General features: G+C 44.4%; 1 protein-coding gene across 7 annotated transcripts in view; it reads left to right on the forward strand.

Moving 5' to 3' along the window:
- Positions 1-22448, forward strand: part of KAZN (kazrin, periplakin interacting protein) — a 266812-nt gene that overhangs the window by 201042 nt on the left and 43322 nt on the right. For all 7 annotated transcript variants that reach the window (XM_040326266.1, XM_040326259.1, XM_040326260.1 and 4 more), the window contains one exon: positions 14133-14303. In XM_040326266.1, coding sequence (XP_040182200.1) covers positions 14133-14303 — 171 coding nt within the window. The remainder of the gene's footprint in view (positions 1-14132; positions 14304-22448) is intronic.

The following is a 22448-nucleotide window of genomic DNA, read 5'->3' on the forward strand; positions in this document are numbered from 1 at the left end:
ACCCATCACCTGATTGGCTGAAGTAACAGGTGCACCGATTGGACACCTAGCAGACCGAAAAAGAAAGTAGGGGGAAGCATGGAGGACACAGGAGCTGTCATCCACTGCCTGACCCGCCACTAAGATGGGGTAAGTGCCGGGCAGATGGTGGGTGGGGATCACAGTGGTGGCATTTGATGGGGCACAATGAGGCTGCAATTGATGTTTTTTTCCAGTATTTTTCAGTTTGTTTGCGCCTCCCCAAAAGTTTGGCACACCGACAATGGTAGCAATGTTGTGGATTGTACTCCGATGATCATCATGCACAAGTTAGAAAACGGGACAAGAGGGGTTTGTAAGGACAGTTGCTGTGGCTGACCATGGATATACACCCGAGTGAGGCTGCCTAGGATGGGCCCCTGCTGCTGATCAGTGTATTGTGAAAGTGGGAAGTCCCTGCTGTCAGAATACGGTGTGCCAGTGGCCTTCATCCACACCTCGCTTGTGTGGATGGAGGAATGTGTTTTTTTAATCCAGCAGACTGAATGGATAAAGAAAAATCATCTATAGCCAGTTTAAATGTTATGGAGACTGATCTGCGGCTTCAGTTTTCCAACATTCCCATTCCACTTCTGTTGAACGGAGATGGCCACACACGCATTGAAATTCAAATGGTCCCTGCTGAACCAGCCAAATTCTCACCCACCTTTGGCCAGCTTTGTTGTAATTTATTTAGGGTTTACCTCTAGTATAATACAGGAGCTCTCCTATGCCATGTAGAATAAGGTTGACCAAGCCATTGTCCCCATCCATTGAAGGACTACAGTCCCAGTTTGCCCTGGTAGCCATGCTTGTGGCTGTCTGGCCTGCTTTGCTGGGACTTGCAGTCCTAGAACTCTTGGGTCTCTTGACGTTGGTTACCTCCAGCTTAGAACTCATTGTTCCTAGTGTGACGTTTTCTTTTTTTCCTGTAAGCTCCAGATGTTAGTCACTATGTGAAGGTGATGACACTGTCATCCATGTTTTGGAAAGAGGAAGTACGCCGAGGGCGTAGGTGACAGAACAGTTGTGTATAGCTGTAGTTTAGGCTTCAAGGAAATGAAATGTACACAACCAAGAGATACTACACCACTCAAATATCACCACACTGCAGTCTGCATGGAAATGAAATATACACAATGCATTACTCTATACGACGTGTTCAATTCATCTATTCCAGTGTATAATCATTCTCCAGCTAGTCAGAATAGGGGACCACATTCAATTCTATTTTCAGTGAAGTCCGCCTTTACAAAGAGGACCCGCTGCCCTCGAAATATGTGTCAGTGATTTGCTGTTTGCAATGAAAGAGCTATATCTTCCATGGAGGGAGTGCTGGCCTTTCTTCCTGCTGAGTTTCTTTCAGCATCACAGCTGGCCTTGTACCCTGGAAGAATGGAGGCGCGGGGTTTGTGTGCGGGGAGGATACAGCTTTTATTTTTGGGATAATTCACAAATTCTATAACTGGGTCTTGAATAAAAATTCACTTGAGGTCTAGTCAGTAAAATTTTCCTCCGGCAGAGGTCCCAATCTCCGGTTTGTACTATAACGCATCACAGCCCTTTCCGTATATCAGTGTCTTCAGCCTACGTTTCCCATCATAGCCCCCCCCCCCCCCCCCTCGGGCTTCTTTACATCAGTGTTCTCTTTTCCATCTTCACATCATAGCTCCCCCCCTCTTCATATCACATCCCCTCTTTATATCAGTCCTAAGCCCCCCTTCACATGACAGTCCCCGTTTCACATAATAGCCTCCCCCCTTTCCGTGACATCAGTGTCCTCCATTCCCCCTTCAATTCATAACCCCCCCCCCCCCCCCCCCCCTTTACATCAGTCTCTGCCTTTACATTAATGTCCTCAGCGGCCCTTTCACATCATAGCCCCCTTTACATCATTGTATTAAGCCCCCTCCTCTTTTACATCAGTGTTCTAAGCCCCCCTTTACATCAAGGGCCCCCTTTTACATCAGTGTCCTAAGCCCCCCTTTACATCATAGCCCTCCTTTTACATATGTGTCCTAACCCCTCCTTTACATCATAACCCCTCCTTTTACATCAGTGTTCTAAGCCCCCCTTTTACATAGGTGTCCTAAACCCCCTTTACATCAGTGTTCTAATCCCCCTCCTCTTTTACATCAGTGTCCTAAGCCCCTCCCCTTTATAACATAGCCCTCCCCCTTTACATCAGTGTCCTAAGCCCCTCCCCTTTACATCATAGCCCTCCTTTTACGTATGTGTCCTAACCCCCCCCCTTTACATCATAACCATCAGTGTTCTAATCCCCCTCCTCTTTTACTTAAGTGTACAAAGCCCTTTCTTTACATCCGTGTCCTAAGCCCCTCCCCTTTACAACATAGCCCTCCCCTTTTACATCAGTGTCCTAAGCCCCCCTATACATCATAACCCCTCCTTTACATCAGTGTCCTAAACCCCCCTTTACTTCATAGCCCCCCTTTTACATATGTGTCCTAAGCCCCCGTTTACATCATAGCCCCGCTTTTACATCAGTGTCCTAAGCCCCCCCCTTTACATCATAACCCCCCCCTTTACATCAGTGTCCTAAACCCCCCTTTACTTCATAGCCCCCCTTTTACATATGTGTCCTAAGCCCCCGTTTACATCATAGCCCCGCTTTTACATCGGTGTCCTAACCCCCCCCCCTTTACATCATAGCCCTCCCCTTTTACATCAGTGTCCTAAACCCCCCTTTACTTCATAGCCCCCCTTTTACATATGTGTCCTAAGCCCCCGTTTACATCATAGCCCCGCTTTTACATCGGTGTCCTAACCCCCCCCCCCCTTTACATCATAGCCCTCCCCTTTTACATCAGTGTCCTAAACCCCCCTTTACTTCATAGCCCCCCCTTTTACATATGTGTCCTAAGCCCCCCTTTATATCATAACCCCCCTCCTTTACATCAGTGTCCTAAACCCCCCCTTTACATCATAACTCCCCTCCTTTACATCAGTGTCCTAAACCCCCCCTTTACATCATAACTCCCCTCCTTTACATCAGTGTCCTAAACCCCCCCTTTACATCATAACCCCCCCCCTTTACATCAGTGTCCTAAGCCCCCGTTTACATCATAGCCCCGCTTTTACATCGGTGTCCTAACCCCCCCCCTTTACATCATAGCCCTCCCCTTTTACATCGGTGTCCTAACCCCACCCTTTACATCATAACCCCCCCTTTACATCAGTGTCCTAAGCCCCCGTTTACATCATAGCCCCGCTTTTACATCGGTGTCCTAACCCCCCCCCCCCCTTTACATCATAGCCCTCCCCTTTTACATCGGTGTCCTAAGCCCCCTTTACATCAGTGTTCTAATCCCCCTCCTCTTTTACTTAAGTGTTCTACGCTCCTCCTTTGAATCAGTGTCCTAAGTTCCCCTTTACATCATAGCCCCCCATTTACATCAGTGTCCTAAGCCCCCCTTTACATCGCCCCCCTTTTATATCCATGTCCTAAGCCCCCCCCCCCCTTTCACATCACAACCCCCACTTAACATCACTGTCCTCCCCCTTCAGTGTCCACAGCCCCCACCCCTGAGAGCCAGTTCACACCTAAATCACACAGGGATGTGCTCCACATTCCTGTGCCACTCAGTGTGGTCCAATTTTCAGCCCATTCATTTGAATGACCTGAATGCAGAATTGTTATCTCTTCCCTGGGTGTATACTGCCCCAAACAGTAAACAATGGATAGTATTATGCCCCATTGTTGGTGTCGGTGGAAAGAATTGTTCCCCATTGTTGGTGTCAGTGGAAAGAATTGTGCCCCATCGTTGGCGTCAGTGGAAGGAATTGTGCCCCATCGTTGGCGTCAGTGGAAGGAATTGTGCCCCATCGTTGGTGTCAGTGGAAGGAATTGTGCCCCATCGTTGGCGTCAGTGGAAGGAATTGTGCCCCATCGTTGGTGTGAGGAAAACTGGCCCATCTTTGGTATCAATGGAAGAAATTGTGCCCCATTGTTGGTGTCGCTGGAAGGAATTGTGCTTCATCGTTGGTGTTGGTGAATGAAATGGTGGTTGCTCCAAGGGCAGAATAATGGCAAGCAAATGGCCTCAGGGTTGCAGTTTGGAGACGGCTGCTCTAGAGGGGGAGGTTTGGGGGTGATGTCTGGAGGTCCCCTGAAAACACAGGTCAGGACTGGTGCTTCTAATATTGCTTTCCTGACACGTCCCATCAAAGACTTTATAATAGTCCTTGAAAGGACACTGCCGGAGCCGGCCCTAATTTTATTGTTCCGCATGACAGATGCCTGAGCTGATATCATTGACAAGAACGCATTGAGATACTTGAGAATCCGTCTGCTTTATGGAAGTATTCATACAAGATCGATTTAGCGGCCCCTTAAAACATAGTGTCTTTTCTATTGTTATTCTCTGGAGATTGTCTATTAGCAGATGAAATCCTGCCAAATGGAGGCCGTTGTCGCACTTGTGCGTCGGGGAAAAGCTTTTAATTGGTAAATGACATTAGCAGGCATACCTAACTGGCTTTGTACACCTTGGCCATTCATAATGGGAAGATCTTCTCGTCTTGTCAGCTTGAAGACTGTAAACACTCAAGAATGAATTAACAGGCTATAAACAGCCGACACTCTCCCTTCTGCCGCATGCGCCTCTCCACAACTTAGACACCAGCGGTTATCGAGATATGAAGCTCCGGAGGGCGAGGGAAATCGGCAGCTCCTGCTTATATTCCGAAAGGGCAGCGTGGATAAAAACCCCATTAATTTCCTGGTGCTTCAGTCTGGCGAATTCTATTGGACAGGAAATTCTTCTCGCCGAAATGGACAATTTCTGTGGGAAATGAAACGTGCGACTCGGAAGGTAGCAAAACATCCACTAACTGCTAATATTATCCAGGAGATATGACAGTTGTGCTGCTTTATTACATGGTTGGGTATTATGAGGGTTCTTCTAAGGTGGACCTAGGCATGGGCAACCTGATCTGTCCAACATTACCAGGCCAGTCGTTGGCAATTGTATTGTACTGCCAATAATAGAAGGAAAACCTCCTCCACTAAAAAGAAGGGAGGGGGTAACAATGGGACTTTTAGTGTACCTCATGGAGACAACAGATCCACAACCGTTTAGAGGGCTCAACATACCGGTACATCTTTGTTAGAAAAAGGATTGAACAGCCGCACTTTCACAAAATCCTTAAAAAGGTTGCCTTTAATGGTAAAAAAGGAACAGCACTACAAATCACAGCAAGCAGTGGGGTATGAAACTGACGCGTTTCACACTGTAAAGTCAGTGCTTAGTCATAGCTATTCGGCTCTAAAGACTGGCATTCCCTAAAATTGCAGCAGGGAAATAGCGGTAAAATTGGACGATTTTGAGGTCCCAGTAGTGTGAACCGGCCCTTTAAAACGATTAAATATTTTAGTTTTTCAGTTTAACTCATGGATGGCATTGTGTCTCTGGGCTCTTATGATCACTGAAAACAATCTCGGACACCTGTGATTATTAGATTGCCAGGTGAGCCCAATTAAAGGAGAAACTACGAAGGCCACATTCACACTGGCCGCGGGAGGTGCGCTGGCGGTATAGCGGCGCTATTTTTTTAGTACCGCTATACTGTCGTTTTTTTACCGCGATATTCGGCCACTAGTGCGGTTTTAACCCCCCGCTAGCAGGCGAAAAAGGGTTAATACTGCCAGCAATGCGCCTTTGCAGAGGCGCATTACTGGCGATATTACCGTGGTTTCCCATTGCTTTCAATGGGAAGGAGCGGTGGAGGAGCGGTAAACGCACTGCTCCAAAGATGCGTCTAGCAGGACTTTTGGAGTGGTCCTGCTAGCACACCGCTTCAGTGTGAAAGCCTTCAGGCAGAAATCTTCCTCTATGTGCCTTTATCTGCACGAAACCCGTCTGTGCTCTGAATCGCCCACAAATCTCTTCTCCTCGTCCAAAGCATTGAACTATTTCACTCTTTTCGGCAGCAGAGAGATCCTTTTTCTTCCCCATATTGCTTGAAAATGATGCTCTGTTTAATAATGTAGAACAGCCTCCTTTAGGCCCCTTTCACACCGAAGCGTTTTTCAGGCGGTTTAGCGTTTTTTCAGGCGGTATTTAGGCGCTATTTTTACTGCTAAACCGCCTGAAAAACGTGTCAGTGTGAAAGGGGCCTAAAGGAGGCTGTCCTACATTATTAAGCAGAGCATCATTTCCTAGCAACATGGGGAAGAAAAAGGATCTCTCTGCTGCCGAAAAGAGTGAAATAGTTCAATGCTTTGGACGAGGTATGAAAACATTCGATATTTCACGAAAACGTAAGCGTGAACATCGCATTATTAAGAAATTAGTGGCCGATTCAGCGCACAGACAGGTTTCGTGCAGATAAAGGCTCATTGAGGAAAATTTCTGCCAGATCCATACATCAGATCAGGAGAGCAGCAGACGTAGCAGAAAACAGATATTTGAAGCTGTTGCTGCCTCTGGAGTCCCACGAAACATCAAGGTGTAGAGTCCTTTTGGGCTTTAGGTCCACTTTAAACTCAATCTATAGCTGACCACACATGGTACAGTCTGATTGTACAATCTCTGTAGAGTCTCCTTCACATTTACCATGTAGTTTCCCGAGTGTAGAAAAGCTCCTGGAAATGATGTCTGGCATACAAATGCCTGTGTAATCCCCATGTGCTTGATGGTAGCTCCAATTATGCACCAAAAACGTTCCTGTAAAGTTCACCGCTTGACCTCCCTGCTTTTGTCCACACTACAAACCTCCATACCGCTCGTATTTCTGCTGAAACGTTTTTTTCTTTTTCTTTTTTTTTTTTTCTTCTGATCTTCCCACAATGCCTTGCAACAGCTGCTGCAGGCAGGTAGAAATGGCTGCTCGGCGCCCCAGCCAGAGCTACAGTAATAAAAAAAGATTCAATAAATTGCCTGAAGGAGACTCGATGCGAAGGTACACTGCGTGTTACAACAGATTAAATATTTTTTTATGATAATGCCTCCTGTAACCTGGTCCTTTTTATAGCTATTGTACGCAGTAACGAAGAAAAAAAAACGTCCACTAAAAACATGCTTAAAAATAGGCAAGTATTAAAACGGAGGATGCGAGAGCGATCGTTTTAATGGTTGCTTCAGCGGTTGTAGGCAGACAGTGTTTTTCTCACATGTCAGGCACATTGCTAGTATACCGAATACAGTGATTGCAAGCTGTGAGGTTTTGTTTTTTTAACCACTTAAATTGGCGGGAGCCAATCAGCGGCGCAGCGTAACTCGCGCATGCGCCGTAGGGAACCGGGTAGTGAAGCCGGAGCGCTTCACTACCTGGTTCCCTCACTGAGGATGGCAGGGAGCAGCAGAGTGACGAGCGATCGCTCGTCCTCTGCTGCGGACGCCGCTGGACTCCAGGACAGGTAAGTGTCCTAATATTAAAAGTCAGCAGCTGCAGTATTTGTAGCTGCTGGCTTTTAATATTTTTTTTTCATGGCACATCCGCTTTAAGAACTTGTGGTCAATCCTTAAGAGGCGGGTGAACAAAAAAACACAAATTATCACTCAAAACATTGATTCTACAAGAATGGGCTGCCATCAGAAATTGATTGACAGCTTGCCAGGGTGAATTGCAGAGGTATTGAAAAAGAAGGGTCAACACTGCAAATATCGACTTTGCATAATCCTAAAGTACCGTATATACTCGAGTATAAGCCAAGTTTTTCAGCAAATTTTTTTGTGCTGAAAATGCCCCCTCGGCTTATACTCGAGTTGCCTTTTTGCGCCTAATCTCCCGGAATTTGGGGACCCGGTACTGGCCAGCCGTAGGTCCCCTGGACCCCAAACTTGGCACACCTGTAGCCCCACTGTTGTCCAGGGGGACCTACGGCCAGGGAGCACCAATTTTTCAAAGCCGGGCGCCCCCTTCCATAGACTCCCATGTTAAACTGTCATTTCTCCAGTGACTTTGGGAACACAGTACCGGCCGGTCATAGGTCCTCTGGACCCCAGCCTTGGCACACATGTAGCCCCACTCCTCCTCTACAAGTGTGCAAAGTTTGTTGTCTGGGGGACCTACAGTCGGGGAACACAGATTTTCAAAGCCGTGTTCCCTTTCCATAGACTCCCATGTTAAACGTCAGTCCAGTCATGAGCACAGTGAGGCATGTGCACCGTGAGGCATGCAGATGGACACCCTAGGCTTATACTCAAGTTTTTCCAATTTTTTTGTGGTAAAATTAGGTGCCTCGGCTTATATTCGGGTTGACTTAAACTTGAGTATATACGATAATTGGCAATAAAAGTCTTTAACACTTATGAAATGCTTGCAATTCTTTTTTTTTTTCACAAGAAATGAAATGCTTGCAATTCTGCTTCAGTGTAACATCTGACAAAAAGATCTAAACACACTGAAGCAGCAGACTTTGTGAGAATGAATATTTGCGTCCTTCTCAACTTTTGGCCACGGCTGTATTTACTGGATTTCCTGGGTCACTCTGCACTATACTGGCAGGGGACAGGTTTTTTCTTCATAGGCTGTGGCTGCTTTCTAAAGAACACAGACTGCTGACTTGTACTCACGCTGGCAGTTGTTGGCGTAATGTGTTGACTACAGACTTTGAAATCTGCAAGCACAATGCCAGCTATTCGTTTCTTGATGTACTTGCCGCTCTAGGCCATAGGTGAATTAAATCATAAATCCTACGGGACACAATAGAGTCTGTGTCTGAAACAAGCCAGGGAGGGAGAGAACTCTTCCTGTGCCCGGCTATTTGGACAGCTGTCACTTTACATGCCAGTTACTGCCAGTGGCAGGTTGAGTCTTCATGAAGGTACATTCCTGGGTTTGGGATTGTTCACCTTTAAGCCAATTCCGGTGGTTGTTTCTGTGCCAGCAGATTTTTGCCCCCCAGAAATGTACCTTCTCTCTTCAAAACAAGGATGACCTTCAGTTTAGGGCAGGCGAGGACGCCACGCAGTGAATTCTGATGACTCGGAATCCGCACATGACATTTCTGGTGATTAGGATTCTGGAGCGCTGTAGTCGTCCAGCTTGAAGGAGGTCTGCAGAGCTGTTTTAATTCATAAAACCAATAGAAAAGTTTTCTGTGCAATTTGCAAGGATCCCTTTCAAGGTTATGTACAACATCTGCTCTTCGTTTTTTTTATTTGCGCACTATAAAACAAGAACATCTGGAAGTTTCTGCATTCGGGGACCAATATTTCTGGACTGCTCTAAACAGCCTGCTTAATTTAATTACTAGGTGTTCTTAACACGTCATGCAACATTTTGTGCAGTATGCATTGTGCTGCTTTTTTTTTTTTTTTAAGTGGATTTAAACTCAAAGTGAAAAATGACTGTGCTTTAGGGAACAACTAGAAATGTTAATTGTGTCAAACTATCCATGAAAGTGTAGCGTTGCCCTAAATTCCTCAAAATAGGTGTACTCCTGTAGCTTGAGCCTCATAGCTGTATATCTGCAGTGTGAGATCATCTAAGGCAGGGGTCTCCAAACTTTTTAAACAAAGGGCCAGTTTCAGTGGCGGTTCGTCCATAGAGGGCGCTGGAGCGCCGCCCCCTCAGGCTCTCGCCTGCCGCTGAGTCTAATAACATACATTCATGCATTGCATGAATGTATGTTATTGTTGCCAGCTGCCGCTGGTCTATTCAGAGATGGCCGGAACTTGAGCGCCGGCCATCTGAATAACGGCAGCTGGTTGGCTGTGCAGAAGTGCCTATCAGAGCCAGCGGCTCTGATAGGCTTTCCGAGTACAGCCCTCGGCTCCCGGATGTCTTATTCTCGGAACGTACGGGAGGTGCGTTCCTTGGATAAGACTGACGGCCGTCTCAGCCAATTAGGTTCCCCGATTCTGGTTATCGGTAACCTGATTGGCTGAAGCGTCACCAAGGCGGGAGAAGACATCGAGGGACGTGGAAGGAGTAAGGTAAGTGCATTTTACAGGGCACAGTGGCGACAATGGGCACAGTGGCGACAATTGAGGGCACAGTGGTGATAATTGAGGGCACAGTGGACGGTTTGATGGCATGGCACAGTGGTGACAATTGATGGCACAGTGGCTGCGTTTGATGGCATGGCACAGTGAGGCTGCAATTTTTTTTTTTTCATTTGCGCCCCCCCAAAAAATTTTGAGCACCAGCCGCCACTGGCCAGTTTATTGTCCTTCAGGCGTTAGGGGGCCGGAGTGTGGCCAGCAGGAGTGGAAATGTTACTGGCATCAATTGGAGTAAACATCGCCATATTTGGTATTAGGGGCAAGAATAGTGCCCCAATGTTGGTATCATTGGGAGGAATAGTGCCCCATTGTTGGTGTCAGTTGTTGAAATGGTGCCCCATTGTTGGTGTCAGATGGCAAAATAGTGTCTCGAATCAGTGAGTGGAAGAGTGCCCCAAGTGCCGGATAAAGGCAAGCGAAGGGCCACATCTGGCCCCTGGGCTGCAGTTTTGAAACCACTCCTCTAAGGAACTGCCGCCTCTAAATGCTAATCTGAGAAGATTTGGAGTGAGGTTTGGTGATGTCACTACTGTGCTGCTCACTGTTCTTGCTGGAGAGAAAGCTGTACCTGTTCGGTTCTTTATTCATTTACTTTTTTGTGTCTTGTATTGAACTGCAATAAAGTGGTAGTAAAGTCCTGTTGGACACGTCTGCCTTCAAGTAAGCCTATTGGGCATGCCTGTAGGGACAAGGAATATCTCCAAAACTTGCACCGTTCCTCTGATTCAAACCCCCTCACATGCTCTGACGAAGTACCTCTGAGCTCAGCATTTGAGAGATCGCTCTTGTGGTGATGAGGATGAAGAGGAAGAGCTAGCAGTCTTTTAGCATCGCCCTTGGCAAAGTAGTTTGAATCGGCTGGAAATGTGTTGGCAACAAGGCAGGACAGAATCTCAGAGTTTTCCAGTCAGGTTCCAGGAGGTGCGTAAATGGCCTACACCTATAGCAAGGACATTATTCAACTTTGGTCATAGCTGCCTTTTGTTTTGATTTACAGGCACCCCTTACCTGCATAAGTAGTTTTCTGGTAAGGGTGAACTATGCCTTGAACTGCTTCAGTTCTGCCCTATAGCAGTTTTACAGCTACAGGGTGGCACTCGCCATTCATTGGGCAGATCGCAGTTCTGTCTCGCTGGTTATGTAAACAAGGCAGATCGTCGTTCTGGCAGGAGGGAAGGGATGGAATGTGTGTCTCTGCAAAGCAGAGAATAAATTCCATCTCTTCCCCTAGTAAAAGCACCTCACACAGTATAGTAAAACACTGGCTAGGCACTCATTTAACTTTGATTGCCCCTGATGTTAATCCCAGCCATTGTCCCAGTGTCGTTAGTACAGTGACAGTGCATTTTTTTTTTTTTTTAGCACTGATCACTGTATTAGTGTCAGTGGTCCCCAAAAAGTGTCGGGTTGATTTACTAAAGGCATATAGACTATGCACTGTGCAAAGTGCCATTGCTCCAGAGCTTGGTAAAAGAAGTAGCTTCACTTTGCAAAAAGTACCCAATCACATGCATGGAAAAAAAATAATGCTTTCACATGATTGGATATATAAAGTCAGCAAAGCTTTTGCTCATTTACTAAGCTCTGGAGCAACTGCTCTTGCAGAGTGCAACACAAAGTGCACAGTGTATTTGCCTTTAGAAAATCAACCCCTTAGTGTCAATGTCCGCCACAATATTACAGTCCTGCTATAAATCGCTGATCGTTGCCACTACTAATAAAAATAGCCAACAGTTTGTAGACACACTAATCACTAAAACTAATCAATATACGCTTATTGGGATTTTTGTAACCCAAAATATGTAGCAGAGTTCATATTGGCTCAAATTTTATGAAGAAATTCGTGTTATTTTATTTTTTTATTTTTTTTATTGAATAGGTTTTATAGCAGAAAGTAAAAAAAAATATATATATATATATATATATTGTTTCTAGCTCAAAAATAAAAAATGCAGAGGTGATCGAATACCACCAAAATGAAGCTCTATTTGTGGGGGGAAAAGGACATCAATTTTATTTGGGTAAAGCGTTGCAGTTGTCAGTTAAAGTAACGCAGTGCCGTATTGCAAAAACGACCTGGTCATAAGGGGGGGTAAATCTTCTGGAGGTCAAGTGGTTAAGGTGCCTGTGGACTTCTGAACAAGCTGCTTGTCAGTCTTAGAAATTACCCTTGGGGGAAACAATAACAATCACCTCCATACTTGTCTTTTTAACCCCCCCTTCCCCTTAGAGCTAGGAGTGTCCACTTGCAGCCATAGACATAACATTGGCCCCTGATCCCGCCATAACGGGGGCCACAATGTCTCTGCCAGCTTTATGTATACTTCCACTCTCAAACACCAGAAGATTTATTTCTCATTTTTGTCCTCTTTCTGCCTCTGCAGTCCGTTCAGGAACCTTGTTTTTTCTTTCTTTTCTTCCGTTGCATCAGCCGGAATCAAAGGCTATAATTAAAATGGTGCAGGCATTCCATTCTCTCCCGTTATTGTCGGTTGTATCATGGTCAATTTGAATCCAATGGCTGCCTATGAAGTAAATGCGAGCAGGCAGTGTAATTGGAGGCCCATTCTCATTCATTGTCCCTGTACCAGTTAATGAAAGAGAGTGGAGTCATGTTGTAATGCAGTATACCCACGAGCCCGCCGCCTTACTCATCCCTCTGAAATTGAATCGGCACATACAGAGAGCCCACGGGCTCAGAGGCAGTAAATAGTTCACATGACAAATGCAACCTCATCGCTGTATGACTGCCAGCCAAACGGATCGCCGGCGTGTTTCTAGAAGTAATCATGGTTTGGGGTCTATTTCATTTTACATTATCATTTTTTTTTTTACACATATGTGTTTTTTTTTATGTTCTGTTTTTAACTTCAAGATAAACTCTGATAAACATCCCTCATGTGTAGTATTACTTGAATCTGTGTGCTTTGTGTATTTACTCCATATCTGTGCAGTAATTCAGTGTGAGACTTTCCCTCTGTGTAGAAGCTTCCTGTAATACAGACCGCTCACTGCTGCTCTCTCTCCCTGTGCAGGATGACTGGTCTGCTCTCCGCCCCTTCCTGTCATTTTCTGCAGGCAACCTGTAGTGGGTGGTGCCTGCTGGGTCCCTCCCACCACTCTGCTCTCTGCACAGGCTATGTAAATGCGGCCCGACCGGTGGCCCCATGAAATGCGGCCCGACCGGTGGCCCCATGAAATGAGGCCCGACCATTGCCCCATGAAATGAGGCCCGACCATTGCCCCATGAAATGCATGCGTACCAGTTCCAATGGCTCCTGGTCCCTGTCGTGGCTTGCTGGTCTAACACATAATGACGTTGCATGGGTGTGCCTCTGTCCTCACCTGCAAAGCTTCCTGGGCTTTGCAGGTGATGGTCGCTGCCGCCGTGGACTAGTCTGACCCCAGTGTGTTCCAGCAGACTGCGCCAGCTGCCTTCCTTCCATGACCATAAGACGCAAACATTTTCCCCCATTTTTTTGGGGCGGGGGGGGGGGGGGTTGTGCGTCTTATAGTGCGAAAAATACAGTAATATCTGGGTACGCAAAGAGATTTTGTGTACAGAAAATGAACCTATATCCTTGGTGGCTATTTGGGATTTTATTTGCTCCGCTTGCCGACTGCCCTCTAGCTGATTTACTGGTACAGGGTGGCCGGGCTGCGCAGGATCATAAATATATACGTGATCCTGCACTTCCGGGTATCGTGTGTGAGTGCGCACCACGAGCGTCTCGCTCCCGCTGTGATTCTACACGGTGGACCTGATGCCTGCCAGCACCTACTTATCGTTCTGTACACAGGCAGAACAGTGATCTGTCTATGTAAACAGGGTAGATCGCTGTTCTGTCAGTATAGCAGTGTTCCTGCAGGAGCACCAATCCATGCGTTCCACTACTTAAAGCACCTCCCCCACTACTACACTGAAACACTGGCTAGGCACACGCGGACATTGCGTAGTTCGCTACGAAAAGTGCGGCAATCTATTGTGGCACCGGAGGGGGGAGAAACCAATCAGTGGAAGTTCCATTTCTGGGTGGAACTCCGCTTTAATTACATTCCACTTCGTTTTATCATATTTCGCAGCAACATGTGTGCAGAGTGATCATTGACTTATCTATGCCAATACTTTTTCTCTTTCAGGAGAGTGAAGATGCAGTTAAAGTATTAGCAAAGGAAAAAGATCTTTTAGAACGGGAGAAGTGGGAGCTTCGTCGCCAGGCCAAGGAGGCAACAGACCACGCCAGCGCCTTGCGATCGCAGTTGGATTTAAAGGAAAATCGAATCAAAGAACTTGAAGCTGAACTTGCGATGGTGAGATATAAATCAAACTTATTTTCCTATCAATACATACTTGAAATGGTTTTAAAGCCACTTTGTCGCCAAATTAATCGTGCCCATAGAATATATACCTGTAATGAAGAAAGTGAATACCTACTTCTCTTTGCGCCTCAGAACACCAGGCTAATTCGGAGAACTGGCCAGCCCAGGTCTTCAAAAACGGACACTTCCTGGAGTGTCAGTTTTTTGGTTATCCACAAGGCTCAGGGGTTCCTTCATCACCAACCTCCACATCTATATCGCACACCAGTATTCTGGTTGACAAAGCTGCGTAGACCAGGAGATGGACACTCGCGGGAAGTTTTGCTTCAGAAGAAGATCCCACCAGTGATTTTTCAGGATTGGAACAGCATTTGGCATCATGGTCATCAGGAGGGCTAAGTATTCACTTTCTTCTTTACATGCCCTTCATACTATATGGGTCTTTTTCATTTGGTGTTTGTAGCTTTAAAGTGCACCTGTAGTGTTGGGAAAAGGGTAAATAGTGCAGAGAAGGAGAGAAAAGGAAGTGGAAATGTTTTTAGAGGGTTGTAGGTTGGCTCAGATAGTCCTGGGTGTCCATATGGACTCTTTAGAACAATAAGTGCTCCCATAGTGCCACTCTTATTTCATACTGTTGAAATACTGATAGACATGTTGATAAAGAAAAGAGCTAACAGCTGCTTTGATGTTTGATCATTATTTTCATGATCTCAGTCTACATACCATAAAAACTTCTAGCGCCAGATTATCCATCGGATGTAAGGAAGGAAAGTCAAGCCATAGAAGGAAACCTTTCATGAGAGAAGCACGGGGACAGCCATCGTTGACTACTCCTTAACATGCCCAGTATCTGGTTGTCATCTCACTACCTTCACTAACCTAGAACACATATACAAATCGGGGCTCCTGATTGTTCTCCAGCCTTCCCGATCTGTATACTTGGCCAACATAACAGTCAAGCAACTGGCATTTTCATTGGGTGGTCCGCAATGGCTGCTGCTTTACCTTCTCTCTTGATACGGTTACTTTAAATGTCCTCTCTGTTGCATGAAGTGATGAACACATCGTAGAGGGGAAGATAAACCAACAGCATGGGAGTCTCTTGGCCTGCAGGCAGTAAAAATGAGCGCAGTGAGTGACTAGGAGAGAGGGCGGAGGTGAAAGGAAACACAAACCTGGCGAGTACGTTTGGCAGCGCACAGTGTGACAATCTACAAACGGTATCGTTTTTATTGGCTTAAAAGGTTATATTTCTAAGAGCAATGCATGTAGGTGGTCATATAAAATGGAGGCAAAAGCAGAAATGATGTAACTCTTTGCAACCAATCCGATTAAACTCCTAGCAATGTACGTGTTGCATATAATGAAGATAAATGCAATACTGGTAGCCGATATTATGTTCTCTCGTTACAGTGGAAAATAATTATTTGATCTCCTGCAGATTTTCTACTTTTGCCCACTTACAAAGAAATTAAGGGTCTATATTTTTTATACTGGGTATATTTTTAAATGATAGAGACAGAATATCAACCAAAAATCTAGAAAAAACACATGATACAAATGTTATAAATTAAGTAAAATAGGTATTTGATCCCCAAGCAAAACATGACTTAGTACTTGGTGGAGAAACCCTTGTTGGAAACCACAGAGGTAAGACGTTTCTTGTAGTTGGTGATCAGGTTTGCACACGTCTCAGGAGGGATTTTGTCCACTCTTCTCTAAATTCTTAAGGTTTCTTGGCTGTCGCTTGGCAACTCGAAATTTCAGCTCCCTCCATACATTTTTTGTAGGATTAAGGTCTGACGACTGGCTAGGCCACTCCATGACCTTAATGTTCTGCTTCTTGAGTCACTCCTTTGTTGCCTTGATGGTATGTGTTGGGTCATTGGCATGCTAGATGATCCATCCACAACCCATCTTCAGTGTTCTGGCTGAGGGAAAAGGGTTTTCATCCAAGTTTTTACAATACATGGCCTCTTCCATTGGCCCCTCAATGCGTTAAAGTCGGCCTGTACCTTTTTTAGCAGAGAAACAGCCCCAAAGCAAAATGTTTCCACCTCTGTGCTTGACTGTAGGGATGGTGTTCTTAGGGTCACAGTCGGCATTTTTTTCCTCCGAACATGGCTAGTCGAGTTAATGCCAAAGAGCTCAATTTTGGTCTCATCTGACCACAGCACTTTCTCTCAATCCTTTTCTGAATCATTTAGATGTTCATTGGCAATCTTCAGACGGGCCTATACATATGTCTTCTTGAGGAGGGGGACCTTGCGGGCGCTGCAGGATTTCAATCCATGGCGGCGTATTGTGTTACTAATGGTTTGTTTGGTGACTGTGGTCCCTACTGCCTTGAGATCATTCGCAAGCTCCTCCCATATAGTTCTGGGCTGATCCCTCATATTTCTCATGACCATCCTCACCCCATGAGGCAAAATCTTGTATGCAGCTCCAGGCCGTGGGCGATTTATGGTTATTTTTTATTTCTTCCATTTGTAAATAATCGCTCGAACAGTTGTCTCCTTTTCACCAAGCTTCTTGCTGATAGTCTTGTAGCCCATTTCAGCCTTGTGCAGATCTACAATCTTGTCCCTGATGTCCTTTGACAGCTCTTTGGCCTTGCCCATGATGGTGAGGTTTGAATGGAAGAATGAGATTCTGTAGACAGGTGTCTTTTATACATAAAATGAGTTAAATTGACTAATCTGTGTTCCACATGAGCACATACTGTAGCCAGTCTATGGGAGACAGAATTATTGTTGGTTGCTCTGGGATCGAATACTTTTTTTACTCTCTGAACTGCAACTCAATTTATAACATTTGTAGTGTATGGTTTTTTTTCTGGATTTTTGGTTGATATTCTGTCGCTATCATTTAAAATACACCTATGATAAAAATTATAGACCCTCCATTTCTTTGTAAGTGGGCAAACTTATAAAATCTGAAAATGATCAAATAATTTCCCCACTGTATATCCAACTTGTTTACAAGTCTCTTCTAAAGTCTTTAAAAAAACTGTTCTTTTTATGACTTGCGTGTACATGTGGATTTTGGCTTGTATAAGAACAGCATGTACAACAACCGTTCACAAAGATTTCACAAAGCACCAAGCGGCTTCATTGAGGCCCTTTCGCTTTAGTTTCAGGAGGCTAAACACATCCTAACAGGATTGGTAACTCACTTTAAACAAGCTGCTAGCATTCTTAAATGGGCTTCAATAAGCTTCAACACTACTCAAAGCTTGATAAAAGCCTTCTAAAGTCAGGTAACAGCATGTCGATGGTCTTTTGTTCAAGTTAAAACTTCTTCTCTCCCCATGCACGTCCAAAGAAGGTCAACTGCAGGACATGTTTACCTGTTAATTTGATTTTGAATGATCTCGGAGCCGTTAAATAGCCAACTTATCGATACAACCCAAAGACCACCAACATAGTCGGCACTCCCATTAAGATTTACTAATCTGGAGCTGAAGTTTGCTCTAATGGCCTTAAAAAAAAGCTGCTTAAACTGTAGGAGGACGTATGAGCCAGCAGGAAGGACCAGAGTGGTTGAATACTTCCAGCATCTGCGGAGTGGCTTTTCAATGCTGACCACCGTAAAGCCAAGTATTCTTCTTTTACCCCTCCTTTTAGAGGTGGCCTATTTGGTAAAAGTAACCCAATGGTGACAGGTACACTTAAGTGGGTTTCTTAACTATTTAACCCTTAACTTAACTATTTTACTTGGAACCCCCAAATATTATACTTTTTTAAACTCCACACGCCCGTGGAACGGTGACAAACTACGGTGTATTAAATTATCCATAACCAACATTTTAAAAGCCATTGCGTGCCAACGCGTGCATTCACTTTTGGCGCATGAGTAGGGGGGGACAGGGGCGCTTTAAAATGTAAAAAAAAATATTTTATTTACATTTTTTTTTTCACTTTTATAATAAAAAAAACATTATTGCTATCACAAGGGGTGAACAAGAAAGTGAGTTGCTTTCTCTCTGTGCAGTGCACCACCGGTCTGAGTGGTCATGGACTCCCCAGTGGGATGGGAGAGGGCTCAGGAAAGACATGGCGGGGGTGATATATATATATAAAAAAGATACCTGGATCATAGTTGTAGCCTCAACCATGATCCCAGTGTAACAACCTTAATCCGAGGTTGTGTATATATACATACGGCGATACCGAGTTAACACGAGATTGATTTTAAATGGATGATTGACTGTCCCTACTGGCCAGCTTTAAAACTTCAGGCCAGAGAGCAGCTTTGCCTGCAGTGTAGCCCCATAGGAGCTATTTTTCTGAGAACGTAATCAGAATGTCTAGTGGTGATCCATATTAACTCCGAGATAATTGGAGCTCAGTTGGTTTGTAATAAACCAGCATTGCGTGCAATTATCCTTGTAATTAGTTTGGCTCCTGATTATTTTCTACATGGCGAAAATTGTGCTTTTATTTTTTTACGGCATTCTGTCAATCGTTCCGACCAAGTGTTTTTTTTTTTTTTTTTTTTTTAACTGAAATTACAGCCTTGATTTTATCTTGGCAAATGAGCTGTAGCCTGTTGTTAAGTTGCCAGTAGATTTTTAGATGGCAGTCGGGTCATTTTGCGTACCTTCTTCTTTTTTTTTTTTTTTTTTTTTTTTCATATGCCATATAAACATACTTTATGTATGTTTTATATCCCTCCTTCTTAGAGGGACAGTGGGTCGCCCACCTAATTTTTCCAACCTGGCTGAAAATGTTCCCATATAGGAAGCCCATTAGGCTACACGTGTCATATCCGTGCATTGTGGACTACATGTGCCCCTTGGCTAATTTACAGATTGGTCTTGGATGCGACCCTAAAACATTTTGTAACTCATTAAGAATAACCGTACAAATAAAATATAATCATAATTGAGCATCAGTCATTGCTTTGCCCTCTTGAAAACTGTAAATAATTACTTTGGCAGTCCAGCAAACATGCCATTGCTCTGTGTGGCTGGACTGCTTCCCTGCACCTTTATTTTCTATAGTCAACGTTCTCTATGGCTGCAAGGGCCTGGCAAATGATTGACGGCCTAATGCAGTCTCCGCCCACATGTCTGCAGGTTTCAGGCACAATCGTAAACTGGTTGTGGGAAAATGCACAGAGCAGGCTATTACTGCACACGGTGCAAGGTGTATTATGTATTTGGAGGCCCTGGTAGATTTAATGCAGCCCTTGACTTACAATGGTTGTAAAGGCTTTTTTTAAAAATCACAAACCTGTTCTACTTACTAGCTCTGTGTAATGGTTTTGCATTACTGGGGCTGATCCTCCTCTTCTAGGGTCCCCTTCCAGCGCTCTTGGTTCCTCCTCCGAGTGCCCCTATAACTAGCCACTTGCTTTGAGGGCCCTTGTGCAGGTTCGCTCCCGAACTGGACTGTGAGAGTCCATAGATTAGACACCCTCTCTCCTCCCTGGATTTGATTGCTAGCAGCAGGGGCCTTAATGTAGAGAACCTGTTGCCCTTACAGCCACCCTATTTCTGACATTTGTTGTTTACAAGTTAAAATCAGTAATTTTTGCTAGAAAATTACTTAAAACCCACTATATATATATATATATATATATATATATATATATATATATATATAATTAGCAGAGACCCTAGAAAATAAAATGGAGATCATTGCTATATTTTATGTCACACCGTATTTGTGCAAAACGGTCTTACAAACGCAATTATTCGGGGGAAAAAATAATTAGAATAAGAAAACAATGAAATTAGCCCAATTTTTTATTTTTTTTGTATAACGTGAAAGATTATTTTACGCTTTAAAATTGTGCATGTTCGTGGAATGGCGACAAACTACAGTACATAAAAAATCTCCATAGGCGACACTTTAAAACGTTTTGCCGGTTACCTGTTTAGAGTTAGAGGAGAGTTTGAATCATTGCTCTCGTGCTAACGATTGCGGCCATACCTCACGTGTGGTTTTAACACAGTTTACTAATGTGAGCGCGATTTACGTATGCGTTCGCTTCTGCGCACAAGTTTTAAGGGATGGGTCCCTTTTTTCTTTTTTTGATCGCTTGTATTCCTATTACAAGGCATGCAAAGATCCCTTGAAATATAAATACGCATGACAGGTCCTCTGTATTGAGAGATCTGGGGTCAAAAAGACCTCAGATCTCACATTTACACTTAACAAAAAAAAACAAGGCCCTTTAAGGCTTATAGGCAAAGGTGACGTCGGACATCCCTCCGGTCCTCCGAGGGCATAGAGTCGAGTGGGGACCATCTTGCTCTCACTCGACTTCCTATCCATCTCTCCAGGGGATCGAATCGTTTCCCCCTTTACTAACGTCTCCGGTAAGTGGGGAAACGACCAGGAAGCGCCGGCACCTCTCCAGAAACCTTTAAAAGTGATCGCATTGTTGGGAATCCAGGGCCACTTTTATTGGACCCCAAATCGCCCGCTGTATAAACAAATACTGGGCTCATGGCAGCTAGCTGCTGCCATAACAATGGTATATAACGTAAAAGTAATGATGTATGTAAACAGTGGGAGGGCCGGGAAGAGGTTGCCAAAATCTCATATAAGGATTAACCTTTTAATGTATTGTCAGAGGTCAAAGTGGCCATTTCAACCCACATTACGCAGACATGTTCTACTGTCACCCTTGGGTTACCTGCCCTGGGAACTGCCATGTAGCCATCACTGGCACACGTTTGTTAGAATTAAGCTGGATATACAAACATCAAAAGTCGGCTGGTTCAGCAGATACTTGCTTCTGTTGACCAGGCATCCTGAAAAAACGGCATTTGACGAGGGCCAAAGGCGGCATCCGCTGATCTGTGTATTCTGACAGGGGGAGGAGCTCCCCCTGTCAAAATACAAATGTACAGCAGGAGAGATCCCTGCATCAACCTTTTGTGTTAATGCAGGGATCTGTGAGGGTTTGTTTTTTGTTTTTTTTTTCAACCTACTGGTTGAACAAAAAAAAAACTTGGCATTCAGTCAAAGAGGGAGTAGCTACTGATGGGCTTACTCTATATAAAGCCCAAAGTTATCTGAAAAATCTGCTTTAGGGGTTACCCAGTAAAATAAAACCCAGTAAAATAACTATATACAACTCATTTTATATATGTTCAAAATTTTCTAAAACATCAGTTTATTTAAAAAATAAAATAAATGGACCAGTTCCTCTTATAGCCAACAACATAGTGGTCTGTGTTCACAGGTCTCATAACATAGGGCAGGGATATGCAATTAGCGGACCTCCAGCTGTTTCAGAACTACAATTCCCATGAGGCATAGCATGACTCTGACAGTCACAAGCATGACTCCCAGAGGCAAAAGCATGATGGGACTTGTAGTTTTGCAACAGCTGGAGGTCCGCTAATTGCATATCCCTGACATAGGGCAAGAATAGACAACTGCTAGAAGACCTGTGCAGAAGCCGTGTTTGGTGCACACTGCCCATTATTGTGCCCATCCACGCCATATTCATGCCATGGTTTTGGAATGGCAATTGCAAAAAGCTCATATAGGTGTGCCGGTGAGGCTCCCACAAACTTTTAGCCATGCAGTGCATATAAAACAGTGTTTATACATATGAAGCTACAAGATTTTATTTGGTAAAATGTTTGACTGTTCATAAATGAATCTGATACCGGAATGGTTGGGCCAATCGCTCATTTCTCAAACTTAGCCCCAACTGCTCAGAGCAGGCATCTGCTGGTTGCTGTGAGTTGCATATCATTTCTGTCATTTGCCGATATTTTATTTTGGGTGCCGCTTTCTACTTGCATAATTTAACGTGCATAATAAAAAGCAGTCATTAAAAGAATCAAATTCCTATTGCTTACAGCATGGCTAAATGCCATTTTCATTTGCTTCATTGCTCGTGCTTTAGACATATCCATTTCCACTTGAGTGTTTCAGCTGATAACTCTCTCTTGCCTCTAGATATTAACAACTGCATTTCTTTACACTCCTCTGCACACATCTGTTTTTTTTTAATAGGATATAAATAAAAGTAAAACAATGTGTTTTTGAAATGTTATTTGGGCATTCATTTTCTAAAAATATATACAGTAGATAAATGGAGATTCGTTTTGGACTTATCCACAATAAAGGTGAAAAAGTTCTTGCCCCCTGCAAGCCCGTACATCAA

Source organism: Rana temporaria, chromosome 10 (genome assembly GCF_905171775.1).
Source record: "Rana temporaria chromosome 10, aRanTem1.1, whole genome shotgun sequence".
NCBI classification, from domain to species: Eukaryota; Metazoa; Chordata; class Amphibia; order Anura; family Ranidae; genus Rana; species Rana temporaria.